This window comes from Cynara cardunculus (genome assembly GCF_001531365.2).
Source record: "Cynara cardunculus var. scolymus isolate 2C chromosome LG 13, CcrdV1, whole genome shotgun sequence".
Classification (NCBI taxonomy): Eukaryota; Viridiplantae; Streptophyta; class Magnoliopsida; order Asterales; family Asteraceae; genus Cynara; species Cynara cardunculus.
The window spans coordinates 5394640-5408955 of NC_037540.1; the positions used below are offsets into that span (position 1 = coordinate 5394640).

General features: G+C 34.4%; 2 protein-coding genes across 2 annotated transcripts; both read left to right on the forward strand.

Moving 5' to 3' along the window:
- The first annotated feature begins 2014 nt into the window (after positions 1 to 2014).
- Positions 2015 to 5441, forward strand: LOC112525168 (caffeoylshikimate esterase). Its single transcript, XM_025135167.1, has 8 exons — positions 2015 to 2384; positions 2488 to 2517; positions 3522 to 3651; positions 3728 to 3874; positions 4099 to 4229; positions 4309 to 4446; positions 4536 to 4634; positions 5007 to 5441. The coding sequence occupies exons 1-8, from the start codon at positions 2079 to 2081 to the stop codon at positions 5223 to 5225; spliced, it is 1200 nt and encodes a 399-aa protein (XP_024990935.1). The 5' UTR covers positions 2015 to 2078; the 3' UTR covers positions 5226 to 5441.
- Positions 5442 to 8290: 2849 nt separating this feature from the next.
- LOC112526029 (IST1-like protein) lies at positions 8291 to 12406 on the forward strand. Its single transcript, XM_025136402.1, has 6 exons — positions 8291 to 8443; positions 9131 to 9263; positions 9346 to 9449; positions 11211 to 11382; positions 11478 to 11618; positions 11896 to 12406. The coding sequence occupies exons 1-6, from the start codon at positions 8394 to 8396 to the stop codon at positions 12235 to 12237; spliced, it is 942 nt and encodes a 313-aa protein (XP_024992170.1). The 5' UTR covers positions 8291 to 8393; the 3' UTR covers positions 12238 to 12406.
- Positions 12407 to 14316: the final 1910 nt, after the last annotated feature.

The following is a 14316-nucleotide window of genomic DNA, read 5'->3' on the forward strand; positions in this document are numbered from 1 at the left end:
TTTGATACTAATATCGATATTTTTTTGTCAAATTTTTATGATATCGTCAAACATATATTTTATTCAAAAATAAAAACATCATCGCTTTCTCAAAATCATATAAASTCATATTATAACATCGACTGAGATAAAGAATAAAATGAAATATTAAAAACACGATGTATCTYGCTGCATTGCGCGAGTACGCTTCTAGTAATATTTAATACATTTAATAATTTAAGTTTTTTTTTTTTTTAACAAATTTGAGTGAGAGAGAGAAAGTGGAGAGAGATTGGAGGGGGGATAATTAAAAAATAATTTGTTACAAAGATATTTAAGTAGGAAAATTTTATCCTCTCATTTAATTTTTCTATTTTAAAGTTTGAAAAAAATATATCTATATTATATTATAAAGTATTTGACAAAAAATTTTAAAAATCATTTTTTTATAAATGAAGTACTGTATATTGATACATATTATTTAAAATTCAAAATTACAAGTAAATTATGCACATATACAATTTATTAAAGTTCCATGTTTGAATTTGTGTAACTAACCGCGGATAAACATCTCATTTTAAAATATAAAAAATCTAAAATATAATTAGGATAATTATCAAGTTCGAACAAAATAATTAATTATTATCTTTATAAGAAAATTATATTATTAAACCAAATATAAATTATTTCGTTATTAAAATTAAATTAAATTATAATAAAAAATCGAATTAAAAATGACACAAAAAAGCGAGGAATTTTAAATAGTTAATTTAATATTAATAACGTATTATTTTTGTGAAATTTTTATGATATTTTCAAATTTACATTTTATTAAAAAATAAAAACATTATCGTTTTTCCAAAATCACATAAGACCATATAATAACATCGACCAAAATAAAGAATGAAATGGAATATTAAAATCAAGATGTATCTCGCTGTATTGCGCGAGTACCATTCTAGTATTATAAAACATTTGAGAAAAACTTTTAAAAACCATTTTTTATGCATGAAATACTGTTTATTAATGCATATTACTTGAAATTCAATATTACAAGTAAACTGTGCGCAAATACAACTTATTAAAGATTCTTGTTTGAATTCATGTAACTAACTTAAGATAAAAATAGTCAAATAGAGGATAAACATTTCATTTTTAATATAAAAAAACTAAAATATAATTATGATAATCATTAAGTTCTAACAAAATACTTCATTGTTATTTTTATAAAAAAATATATTATTAAACCAAAAATAAAAAAATGAATCAAAGAAATACACAAAAAACCGATAAACTTCAAATAGTTAGTTTGATACTAATATCAATATGTTTTTATTTTTTATATATTTTCATATTTATATTTTATTCAAAAATAAAAACAGTATCGCTTTATCAAAAACCACATAAAACCGTATTATAATATCGACTAAGACAAAAAAAAGCGAAACACTAAAATTGAAATGTATCTCGTTGCATTGCACGAGTATCTTTCTATTACTTTATAACACGAGGTTAGACAATTTTCCAATTTAATAATTTTTAAAGGGTATTAATTTATTTCATTTCCTTCGATTCCCTCCTGTAAACAAGGTTTTGAAAAGAAACTTAAAATTATTTTTCTTCTATTTCATTTTGTTTTTCTCATAAAAAAGTTTCGAGAGCACGGTTTTTTTCAATTTTCTCCTCTTGTCTTCACTTTTCTTTGTAGAAAAGATTTCGAGAACGTAGCGTTAAACTCTTTATTTTAGGAGGTAAGATGAATTTGCGAGATTTTGTTTTTTAAATTTGAGTTTGCGAGATTTTGAGATACTGTGGTGCGGTCAAAGAAATCGAGTTTTGTGTGTGACAGTTTATAGGATAAGTGGGAACGATATATTATTACGTCGCGTTTATTACATGTAATAATATATAAATCCAGAATATTCAATTTTGGTGTTTTTCGAAAATAAATAAATAAATAAACTGTGGCATTTGCCCAACTGATTCATTCCACCATTGACGATGCTTTATTCTTTCTTTACCCATTGCCATTGCCTTTGCCTCTCCCTTCTCAACCTTTCCCCCAATTTTCAACTCTATTTCTGCTCTCAACTACCATCATGTATCACTGTCTCATCTCTACTTTCCAACCACCGCTGAACTGCACACTCCATATCACCCACGATTCCGGTTTATCCACTCTCCGGCAAAAACCCTTCCCTAAAGACTCAACTTCCTTGATCCTGTCCACAAGAACAACAAGACTCCCAGATTTCAAGATCATGGCTAAGAAAAAGGCTATAGAAGGAGTGAGCGATCAGATGAATGCGATTGCGTCTCAGAACCTTGATCACGCACCTGCTCGCCGAAGAGTTCGATTAGCTTTCACTCAAGTTCAGGAACAACTCGATCACGTCTTGTTTAAGGTTCGGTTTCAATTTTTTAATCCTCCGATTGAGTAAATTATTTATTTTTTGGTCATTTTTTTTACTAATTGAAGATTTTATGCTTGTTCTGATTGATGGGTAGATGCCTCCTACAGGAATCAGGACTGAAGAGGTGAGTTTCTCTGCGATTCAAGCTATATACGTAGCCTAGTAATTTATAGAACCATTCGTGTGTGATTAAGAAATACTGAGGGTTTTTACATATGTACTGTTTCAGAGTCCAATTTTGACTTTTACCTGTCAAATCAGTCGATTGTAAACATCAAGGTTGATAAGAATTGCTCTTTTTGTGGAATAAGTCTGAAACTACATCAACTATGTCGAACACTTTTGCCAAAACTAATGACATTGTTTGAATGTTGAAACTGAAAACTTAGTAGTTTGACCTTTCAATATCCGAAGTTCGCGACTCTAGTTGTCCGAAGGAGGTAGCATCAGTTTGTTATGGATTCTACTTGTAAGCATCTCACATTTTCCATTTGGGGTCACAAATTACAAGTAGCTCATTTAGTTGAGAACAATTCGATAAACCTTTCACTAGAAAACAAAGTGATGTACCCAAATATGTATCTCCACTAGGAAAAATTCGAACATTCATTCATCTATTTAGCTGTGTGGCCGCAAGGGGTGCACGCTATGATTTGATCATTAACATTTTCGCTTCGTGGGTTCCAATTAATTTGGTGTTGGAGAGGTTTCAGGGAGTTAAACATGTGAAGCAAAGCCGTTTGACTAGTTGGTGTTGGAGAGGTTTCAGGGAGTTAAACATGTGAAGCAAAGCCGTTTGACTAGTTGGCGTGGGAGCGGTTTCAGGGAGTTAAGATGTTTTGCCTGCAAGCTACATTGTATAATTGACTTTTAATCTCGAACTGATTAGTTTATAACTTCAAAAGATAGAAACTTTTTGAACTATAATACTGAAAATCAATATGAAATATTTGTTTGAGCACTTGTCTAACTTTTCAGTCTCAAAAGTGAATCTAATTATGAGGGGGAGGGAGTATGTTAAAGAGACTTCGCTAACTTACATATTAAGGCAATCAAATTCCCCATCTTTTGCATATCTATGTTCGGATGTATTTTCTACTAACTAAACATACATCTTTTACGTTGTAGTGGTTTGAGATGAACTCAAAGGGTCAAGAAATTTTCTGTAAAAGTTGGTTGCCAAGGCCTGGAGTCCGAATCAAAGCCGCCGTCTGTTTTGTCCATGGATATGGGGATACTTGCACCTTTTTCTTCGAAGGTTTGTGGCCATAACCTCAGCAACTGTATGCGATAGTCATCAAATTCCGTTCTTTAAAGAAAATACCAACTTTCAGGCATTGCAAAGAGAATTGCTGCTGCGGGTTATGGTGTTTATGCCATTGATCATCCCGGTTTTGGCCTTTCTGAAGGGCTGCATGGATATGTTCCCAGCTTCAACGATATAGTTGACAATGTAATTGAACAATACACAAAAATAAAAGGTATGATGTTTGTAGCTTAACTCGTGTCCCCTTTGTTCTTAATCCTCTAGATTTTACTTCTAATGGTCAAACAAACTGTTTTCAAATTCAAAACAAGAAGCCTATTTGTTTCCCTTTGTAATATTAGTCTATAAGCACATGAAATTCCATGTGAAGTGCTACAAACTGGAAAAGTGGGTGTTAAAAATGTAAAAACCTCTTTTGAAATTTGAATATCTTGACAGGCAGACCCGAAGTGAGAGGGATGCCTCGGTTTCTGCTGGGGCAGTCGATGGGAGGTGCCGTTGCACTTAAAGTTCATCTTAAAGAACAGCGTGAATGGGATGGTGTAGTTCTTGTGGCTCCAATGTGCAAAGTAAAGCTCTTTCCCTGATATTAATGATGTAACTTAGTTTGCCAGTTAAAAGTGTTTTGACCCACAATTTGCTTCAAAGATTGCAGAGGAAATGAAGCCCCCGGAACCACTGCAAAAAGTTCTAATCTTTTTGTCAAGAGTCATGCCAAAAGCAAAGTTTGTACCACAGAAAGATCTTGCCGAGCTGGCCTTTAGGGACCCGCAGAAGAGAAAATTGGCAAGCCTTTTTACCTCATGTTGCTTTGCATTTTTGTAGTTCCGTTTGTTAGGAATTTGAAAGATAGCATGGCGTTACTTATTTTTCAGGCTGACTACAATGTCATAAGCTACTCAGATCAGACGAGATTAAAGACTGCTGTTGAACTTCTAAATGCCACAAACGAACTCGAGTCACAAGTGGAAAAGGTCTGTTTTTTTCCTTGCGTATTTTTGAGGGTTATTTAGCTAAATGATCTCTTGAGAAGTGCTTTTTATATCCACAACCTTTTGACAAGTGTCTAGGCATTCTTATTAATGGATGTGACGTTCTTCTGATAAGCAGTGACACTTAAATCTGTCAAGAAGGTAGAAATTATAATTTTTCTGTCTTTTACCTAGGTCCGCAAGTGGGGGAGGTACCACTTGCGGAGGTAGTGACGCTTGGATAAATCAGGGAGAAGAATGGGTAGGGAGACCAATTCATGAGTATATCGGCCAATTTCCCTTCAAATAAACACTTTGTTAGAAAGTGATTTAACCAAAGGGCCCGAAACAGTTAACTTTCTGAAAAACTTGCAGGTTTCATCACCATTGTTGATCCTTCATGGAGCTGCAGACAAGGTAACAGATCCTAATATCAGCAAGTTTCTTTATGAAAAAGCTGCTAGCAAGGACAAAACCTTGAAGCTGTACGATGGAAGTTATCACTGCATTCTTGAAGGTGAATCTGATGAGAGAATATTCGAGGTACTTGATGACATTACTGCATGGCTTGACTCTCATTCCGCTCTTCGATAGCCATTTTTGTTGGTCTTCAAAGCAATTCTTCAGATCAAAGAAAATCTGTTCAAATTGCACCAAAGCAACGCATTTGATACATTAGATCGGATTCTTTATTCTTTTTATTACCATATTTTGGTGAATTTTGATGAACATCTATGTTGTTTTTGTGTAACAAATAACAATCTTGTTTTTCTGCATTATTTTATGCGTTCGTTTGTCAAGAGTGTTGGTGATATTATAGTGATTCTTCATGCAATTAGATCTAAAAGGGGTTATAATTAAGCTATTAACACGGATTAAGAAGTGTGGAATTCAAAGCTAGTTTGTATAAGCTACCCACTACCCACGGCTAGATCAGTGGATACACACACTGATGACGGTAAGTGATTACCCAATGATGCTACCCACTACCCACTCACGGTTATGAGTGTTTACCCACTTATACTAACCGGGCTTATCAATGTTTAATGTTGATTAGTGGGTACACCATTAATGCTATTTTCCTAACTGCTATGAAGCTTGTGTGTAACCTCATATAACTTCCAGATGACTATTGGTAAATATTTGGTAATCTCTTACATGTAAAGAGTATTTTCGTTCTCATCTTTACATACGAGAATCAATAACTTTTTTTGTGTTTTTGCTCTCTATTTTTTTGTTGTTGCCAAAACCATAAGGGCAAATCCTGATTATCATCTAGTAAATTTCGTGTAACCCAGGTGGAAATAGTAGCTTCAGATGAGGTCGAGCTACTAGTGGAATGGCCAAAGAGGCTTTCATTCTTTGATTAGGTAGATTTTTTCAGTTATTCAATGAAAGCGTCCATGAAACCTGCAACAAGATAATTGATATCATCTATTCTCGTCCTGCCTTCATAATATCTTCCCAACATCACTTATGGACCAATAGTCCGAGACTACAAAAAGGTAGAACATCATAAAATTAAACTTTCGTTAGCGTTATTATAAACGTTTATTTTGCTAAGCTCGATAAGAGCAGGGGCGGACCGCCTAAGGGGCCTATAGGGGCCCTGGCCCCTGTGATTTTTTCCCCAATTAGCATAGAACAGTGTAATCCATTACCTTCTAGATTCAAAAAAATTCAACCGGCCTCCCCCTTCCAAATCCAATCCTGAGAGGCGAGCGAGAGCGACTACCCACTGCCGACTGCAGCCTGTGTGAGGACGAGGAGGGCGACTAGCGTTAGCGTAGACGGGGACTACGGCAGGCGTAGACGGAGGCACGGAGCCACGGAGGCGGAGGCGGCGGCCTGCAGGCGAAGGCGGCGGCCAGCCACGGTAACTCCCGGTCCCGGTAAGTCTGTCCTTCTCAGTTCTCTCATTCTCTGCTGACTGAGTTCTCCGCCCTTGTACTGGCCTACAGCCTACTGCTTGCTTCTCTGCTGACTGCTGCTTGTTGCACACTTGCACTTCACTTGCACCTTTTGTTTTGAAATCAAAACCCAAAAGTGGTGATTTACAGTTTACTGATTTAGCATTTAGGTGATTATTAGGGCTAAATTTACTGAAATTGGTTATATGGTGATTTACTGATTATTAGGATTTAGGGCTAAATTTACTGAAATTGGTTATTTAGAGATGCCTTTGGTTGGTATTTGCAATCATATATGTGTGGAAATTAGCTGATTTAGGTGATTTAGGTGTATTCCAATATGAATTGAAATCATACTATCTAACACTAAAATTAAACCATATGTAGAGTATAGATATAAGCTATAAAATTAAACCATTAGTGATTGGACATTGGTCTTCTCCCCTGTTCTGCTGCTCTTTTTGTTTTGAAATCAAAACCCTAAGATTAGGCCAGTAAATAGTTCTTGTTCCTAGACCAGTGTAAAGAAGTTGAAGAATGTTCTCACTATTGAAAAAAAACCTTATAGAAACCCAAAGAGGCAAAGAGTGATTAATAGAACTTCTTGAAGAAACAAGTTGTGTGTGTGTTTTCAGTAAAAGGTTGATTGGGAAGAAGGGTATCAGTCGGATAATCAAAGCTTAGCCATCCAAACCATGGTGAGAAAGTTTGAGAAGGGGACATATGTTCCTCTTATAGGAAACTCTAACTCAATGTGCTTATAAGAGAAAGTTTGAGAAGGGGACATATGTTCCTCTTATAGGAAAGTTACAGCAATTAGAGGATATTTCTTGATCATGTTTTTGCTCCAAAGTTTTTTTGTCTTCTAGAAGCAACACACCGTTTGTCAAGTACATTGTGTCTTTGCACCTTAGTAGTCCTAGACATAGCCGGTACATTGTGTCTTTGCTTCATGTTATGATAGGAGACTTGCTGTCAGGTGATTCATGGAAGGCGACACTCTGTGGAGTCAGTTCTGTTGTATGTATTGCCATCTTCTTACTAAATTTCCCTGATAAAAAGCTCTTTTTTGTTAGCTCAAAAAAGAAGAAAATATGAAAAGCTTACATGTATCTTTGTTTGGTTTTCCTTTCTTCTTCCCTTTGCTGTTATGTGCTATCTTTCGTAGTTSATAACTATCACTCGGTTTGTTTCTAYTTTCGATCATTAAACTAGTTTTAATCTGTGCGTTAATCTTCCAGATCTCTTGTGTTGGTGGTTTTGGTTCCAATTCCCACATGTGCTATTATGTGCTATTGGTGGTTTTGGTTCCAATTCAATCGGTTTGGTTTTCGGTTTTGCTGTTTTGCTGTTATGTGCTATCTTTCGTAGTTGATAGTGTATTTTTGGTATTTTTGAAAATATATAATATTAGGTCCGGCCCCTGCACTTGGAAAGTTTGTGTTCCGCCCCTGGATAAGAGGTCGGAATAATTGACATTGGTTTGTGATTCGTTGCCATTAACATATCGTTTGTAATTGGAGAGCGCTCTTATATTAATAAAAAAAACCCATACATAATTCCCCTTTTTTTAACATTCCATTTTTAGAATTATTTCTTTGATTAATTATCAGAATTTCCGTTCTCATTTGTTAACTTGACTTTTAAAATAACCGTAGTGGTGAAAATGGGATGTGTTAAAGTTAAGGGACCAAAGTTGTAAAAAGTCGAAACCCACGGCGAAAAACAACCAAATTGTCAACTATGAACAGACGAAGTTGATCGACCATCGGCTGGTACATCAATATACTCTGGATACCATCACCACCGCCGCCGCCGCCGTGCAGTGTATGATTGATTGCGTTCGGCATCGATGTCGCTCTTGAACCAAATCTTTAATAGGGGACTTATCGGCGCAAAATGGTCAGTTAGTTGACCCTCTTTCCCAATTCTCAATTCTGGAGGCTCTTGCAATTTACCTTAGGTTTTCTTTGTGCTTGATCTTGTAATTGTTTTCCCTCAAATTCTATGAATCTTCAATATATCTCAGTTCCAATTTATTGTTACATACAGACCCACAAAGTTTTGAAGTTAAATTTGTTAGTGTTTGGTTTAATTTTGGGATCAATGCTGTGGTGTTTAATGGTTTCAAGATCAACAATTATATGAAACATCCTTCAGTTTTTCTTTAAAAATCCGAGCCCACCAAAGAATACAACTCAGAGCAAGATCAGAAGTTAATACTGTGCTGTTATATGTTGCAATCACGCTCAAAATTTAGGAAAAGTTCAGATTTTTGTTGTCAAATATTTCACTTCTGGTGACCAAAATTGATGGATATTTATTCAAGATCTAGAGACGAACAAGAATACGATGGAAGTCATAAAATGGAATATCATAAAAATTGCTGCAGTTTTCGAAGTAAGAGCAGAATCAAGGGAAAAATAACCCTTTAGACTGAAAAAGTAAAAAATACATCTCTAAATTTGGAACAGAGGAAGTATGTGAGTGTTAGTCATCTGAAATAGTGCCTTCTAACCAGATAGATTTTAGTTCAAGAGAAATCTCTCCATTTTGATGAACAATTGGCGATGTTGGGTATTATTGCAGTAAAACATGCCTGACCTTGGCCATATCACGGATAAAATTGCTTCAAAATAAGAGGGATATGCAGCTGAAGCTTATGCGCAAGGAAATAGCTCAGTTTCTTCAATCTGGGCAAGAATCGATTGCTAGGATACGAGTAAGTCTTTCATTTTTTTGTGGTTTTCTTGTTCAAATTATTTGCTTTTCAAGCATCATAAGAATTCAATTTTCTTTTTCAGGTGGAGCATATTATAAGAGAACAAAATATATGGGCTGCGTATGAGATCTTGGAGATGTTCTGTGAGTTCGTTCTTGCACGAGTTCCTATTATTGAAAGCCAGAAGTAAGGCCATTTGAAAGATGATGCATACACTTGCAATTGAGTTAGTTAATGTGCTTATAGTTATAGATGCCTAGAGTAGCATTAGTGCTTAAATTTCATAAATAGGTAACATCAATAATGTTTATGCATCTCAACTGTGATAAGATAACTTGAAAGAATACTAATTTTGGCAAGATATGGTTATAGTAGTCAAAGATATGATTATGCAGTAAAGGACACATTAAAGTTTGTAGGAAATAGAACCAAATGGAACCCTTTTCTAGGTTTTATAAGGATGTAGGTTAAAAGAAGTAAGATATATAATCATGAAGTTCTTGATTGACGCCTGATGTGCGTATGGTCAGGAAGGCAACATGTATTAAAGCTGGGCGTTCAATGAAAAATTCAATGCCGGAAACGATTCTAGAAGTTAGCCTTTTATCTTCTTTCTTGAAAGTTTTATGCACTTAATCGAACTATTATAGCAGTAACAAAGACCCAATAAACTTGGGGTTCGAAGTCAATACAGTAACAACTAGCAACAGATTTTGGGCTATGGTTGATTTCTCTTCTTCAATCTTTCAAACTTAATATGATGAATAAAAAAGCATTGTGTTTTCTAGCTAATATAAGAAACTAAACTGAAAATAATTTGCAGAAGTTCTACTTTTCTAATATAACCGGTTTGATGCATATTAAGAGAAAAAGAGTCAATTTCAAAGTTGTTTGTGTGATTATGCACATGTGCAAGCTATGCCCAGAAAAGACCTGTAAAAAGTAAAAATAGACACTTGTTTGTTCGCCTTACATCCAAGTCCCAGAATTTTGTGCAACCTAACAAGATTAAATTCAATAAATACAGCTAGTGTAGCAAAGTGGCATAAAAGATCTAGTAAATCTAACTAGAATTGTGGATAGAAACCACCATGAGATTGGCAAAAGTAACCCCATAAGCGGCTAGGAAAGATCAAAATTTAAGATAGATTGTTGACGATAGAATGAACTAATGATTAACACTGCCTAGTTTTGCCTCAACTATTTTCTTGTTTGGTAAATCCTAGTCGCTGAAAGCTTTGTTAGAAAGGATATAGACATCATTTAGTGATTCACTTTAGTACTCTATTGAAACTGTCAGATATTAACCAATCCTCTAGAAACACAAGTTTTCATCTATGTTCATTGTTTTCTTGTTCAAATCCTTCTTCGTGCTCTTTTTTTCTTCGGGTATTCTTTTCCTACTGGAACATCTTCTCAGAAAATCTCCATATACTGTTTATTTATTTATTTTATTGTATCTTCCTGAATTTTATTATTGATTTTTGAGGGTTATGTTTATGAATCTGATTGAGTGCATCTTAGATATTCTATTTGCATAAGCTTCACTTTCTGGTTAACTTTGAAGTTGTAGAAGCCATGGCTATAGTTGGTTCTGCATCTTGACAATTATCACTAGTTATGTATATGTGTGTGTGCATGTGCGCATAACATTTTCTTTGTTTTTTGAGGTTTATGCATATGAATCTGATTAAGTGTATCTTAGATATTCTATTCGCATACTTAAGATTCATTATGTTTTGGTCTTGCACAAGTTTCACTTTCTGGATTAACTTCAATGCTGTTGAAGCTATAGCTATAGTTGGTCGATCTTGCACCTTGACAATTGTCACTAAACCCTAAAAATGTGTGTTTGTATGCATGTGCCTGTGTGTATATATCTATGCGTGTGTAGATATGCGTATGTATTCAGTTGCAGTTTCGTATTAATGTTTTGAAATAAAACAGGGAATGTCCGTTGGAGTTAAAGGAGGCAGTTGCAAGCATAATCTTTGCAGCTCCTAGATGCTCAGATTTGCCAGATTTGTTGAGTGTTAGAAATTTGTTTGCCACAAAGTATGGGAAGGAGTTTATTTCAGCTGCCTCTGAGCTTCGCCCTGATACTAGTGTCAACCGTACAGTTAATTCGTCGTACTTCCCATATATTTACCCATCTGAGATTTGCTTACATCCCATACAACTTATATGATTTATGTTCAATTTTTTGTATTTCAGATAATTGAGAAACTTTCAGTTTATACTCCCTCCGGTGATGTGAAGCTCAAAGTCTTAAAGGAAATTGCACAAGAGTACCATGTCTCATGGGATTCTTCTAAAACTGAAGCTGAATTCAACAAAATGCCTGAGGATCTTTTGGTACATAAACTTGTTGTTTTCCTGAAAATCTATAAATGTCACTACAACAAAATCGGCTTTATAGGACGCCAAATATGTATAAATATCCAAATAGACTGCTTTATAGGACTTAGGTTTATAGAACTAAACAATTGTGCTAATATGTAAAACTGTTACAAGAAGTTGATTGGACGCTTTTGAGCGTCCTAACATCAACCATAATAGAGAATGCTACATATGGAATAACGAGTAGTAGATATTAGATTTGTTGCATAATGGTTCCTATGGTAACTTGTAGAATGGGCCAAAGCAAATACCGGCTGCGACGGCACAATTCCCTGAGAATCGTAAAGAATCCCCTAAAGCCGTACATCGTCCGCCAGCAATCAGTAGTCAACGAGGATCCGTCCAGGCTCTTCAACCTCCCATAACCGCCATGTCATCAAGTCCTACCAAACCCAAACAAGCATCAGCTGAGAGTCAGGGAAGACCGTCAGAGTCACCTGATGTCTTGGAGAAAGCTCGTGCTGCCATTGCTGCTGCAGATCGTGCATCAGCCGCTGCTCGTGCCGCTGCTGAATTGGTTAATATCAATTTTAAACCGCTTACGTTAGAAGGGGGGATAGTTAATTCTACATAAGTTTATACAAACTGTGAACTCTCTTTTTATGGTGTGGAGTGAATGTCTAGTTTTTTCTTGTGATAGTTGGGAATGAAAAGGTTTGATCATCCTGTATTTGCTAGAATTGTGCAAACTTAACTTAGACTCGTTACTAAAGAAATATGCAAATATATGGGTTATTTTGTTACTTCTTTTTTGTTGTATTTACGAAAACAACCATTCTATTATTTAAGATAGAGGTCAGGTTTGTATAGATGTCACCTTCTATACAGACCCTATTTTTCAGTGGGATGTACCTGATTGGGTTGGTTTTGTTTGGTTAATTTTTTTTTGATTAACCTGGATATCTAACCCGCTATGCGAGCCGACTAATCACCTGCTTTGCAGATAGCCCGGAGTGATCGCATTTGAACCTCCATGCCATAAGGAGATTTTTATTCCATCTTGGATTTGAACCTGAGACCTTCAGGTACTTTTTGACTTTTGGAGCCAAACTCAAACCAATCAGGCACCGCCCTTGTGATTTTAACTTTTTTTTTTCTTAACAAGGGGATTTGAACTTTTAGAAAATGAGAAAAGAGGATATAAATTATGAAGAAGATGGTTTGGAGGTTAAGCTCTAAACCAAATGACCTCTGTTCTGTCAATCTCATAATTCTGCAGAAAAGAGAGAATCGAAGAGAAAGATGGCAGAGAAAGGAAATTGAAGGGTCCATGGCAATGAAGTTTTCGATGGCTGTTAGGATGTACGTTTTCAGGGATATGATATCAGTGATCGGTCCTATGTTTTAAGTAATTGATATACGGATGTCGTAATACCATTTAAGAAATGACAACTGTTATGCCATTATTGTGCATGTGTTCGACACATCTTAATTATATTCAAATTTAATAGATCGATGCTACCAATCGAATTATTATTATTGATTGAAAATTTGAAATACTTAATATTTATACACATGGAAAAACTCACCTTAAAAAAAGAACCTGAGAGCCAATATATATATATATATATATAGAGAGAGAATTTATTGTAAGAAGGTTAAGAAAAAATCTTCATCCTTAAATTAATTCTAATTGAATGTCAACACTAATGAGGTGTATCGAGATACACCTATTCAATCTCTTCAAAAGCATAATTCATGAGTGAACATGAGATTAAAGGTAATTAAGAGTTCAATTTTCTTCTTATATTTCTCACCATAATTTCTCTTCTCAAACAATCCTTCATCTATATATATGCATATATATATATATATATAGAGGAGCGATCAAATGAAAACTATCATCATTTGTAAAAACCGTACAAACCATCCTCATACGTTGATTTCGTTATTTAATCTTATGAAATTTTTTCATGAAATTGTTTAATCTTATGAAATTGTTTCATATAATAATTTTTTTGATGAATTTGTTTCATATATGGTTATGAAATTGTTTCATATAATATTTAATGAAATTTTAATGAAACTGTTTCATTTATTTCTCTAAAATTAAAACAATGAATATATCCATGATTAACACCATCCACATAAAAATGGTTAATCAACATCTCATAATTACAAAAATATGAACAACATGAAAAATTATTATTGGTTGAATGAGGTTTTTATGGTTTTTACAAATTGAGTGGTTTTTATTTGAACGCTCCCCTATATGCATATATAATTTTTCAACCAATAATAATTTTTCATTTTGTTCATATTTTTGTAATTATGAGATGTTGATTAACCATTTTTATTGTGGAGGGTGTTAATCATGGATATTATCATCTTCATTGTTTTAATTTTAGAGAAATACATGAAACAGTTTCATTAATGTTAGAGAAATACATGAAACAGTTTCATTAAATATTATATGAAACAATTTCACAACCTTAAACAATTTCATGAAAAAATTTCATAAGATTAAACAATGAAATCGACAGATGAAAGTGGTTTGCACGGTTTACACAAATGAGGGCGGTTTTCATATGATCACTCCTCTATGCATATATATATATATATATATATATATAKAGAGAGAGAGAGAGAGAGAGAGAGAGAGAGAGTTTGTTTCAAATGGACGGTTGAGATTGGGTTGTATTGGTTGCATAAA

Coding starts and splice junctions, on each gene's coding strand:
- LOC112525168 (XM_025135167.1), top strand. CDS start 2,079: ATGTATCACTGTCTCATCTCTACTTTCCAACCACCGCTGAACTGCACA. Junction 3,652..3,727: donor TTGCACCTTTTTCTTCGAAG/GTTTGTGGCCAT, acceptor ACCAACTTTCAG/GCATTGCAAAGAGAATTGCT. Junction 3,875..4,098: donor ACAATACACAAAAATAAAAG/GTATGATGTTTG, acceptor ATATCTTGACAG/GCAGACCCGAAGTGAGAGGG.
- LOC112526029 (XM_025136402.1), top strand. CDS start 8,394: ATGTCGCTCTTGAACCAAATCTTTAATAGGGGACTTATCGGCGCAAAA. Junction 8,444..9,130: donor GGACTTATCGGCGCAAAATG/GTCAGTTAGTTG, acceptor GTATTATTGCAG/TAAAACATGCCTGACCTTGG. Junction 11,383..11,477: donor ATACTAGTGTCAACCGTACA/GTTAATTCGTCG, acceptor TTTGTATTTCAG/ATAATTGAGAAACTTTCAGT.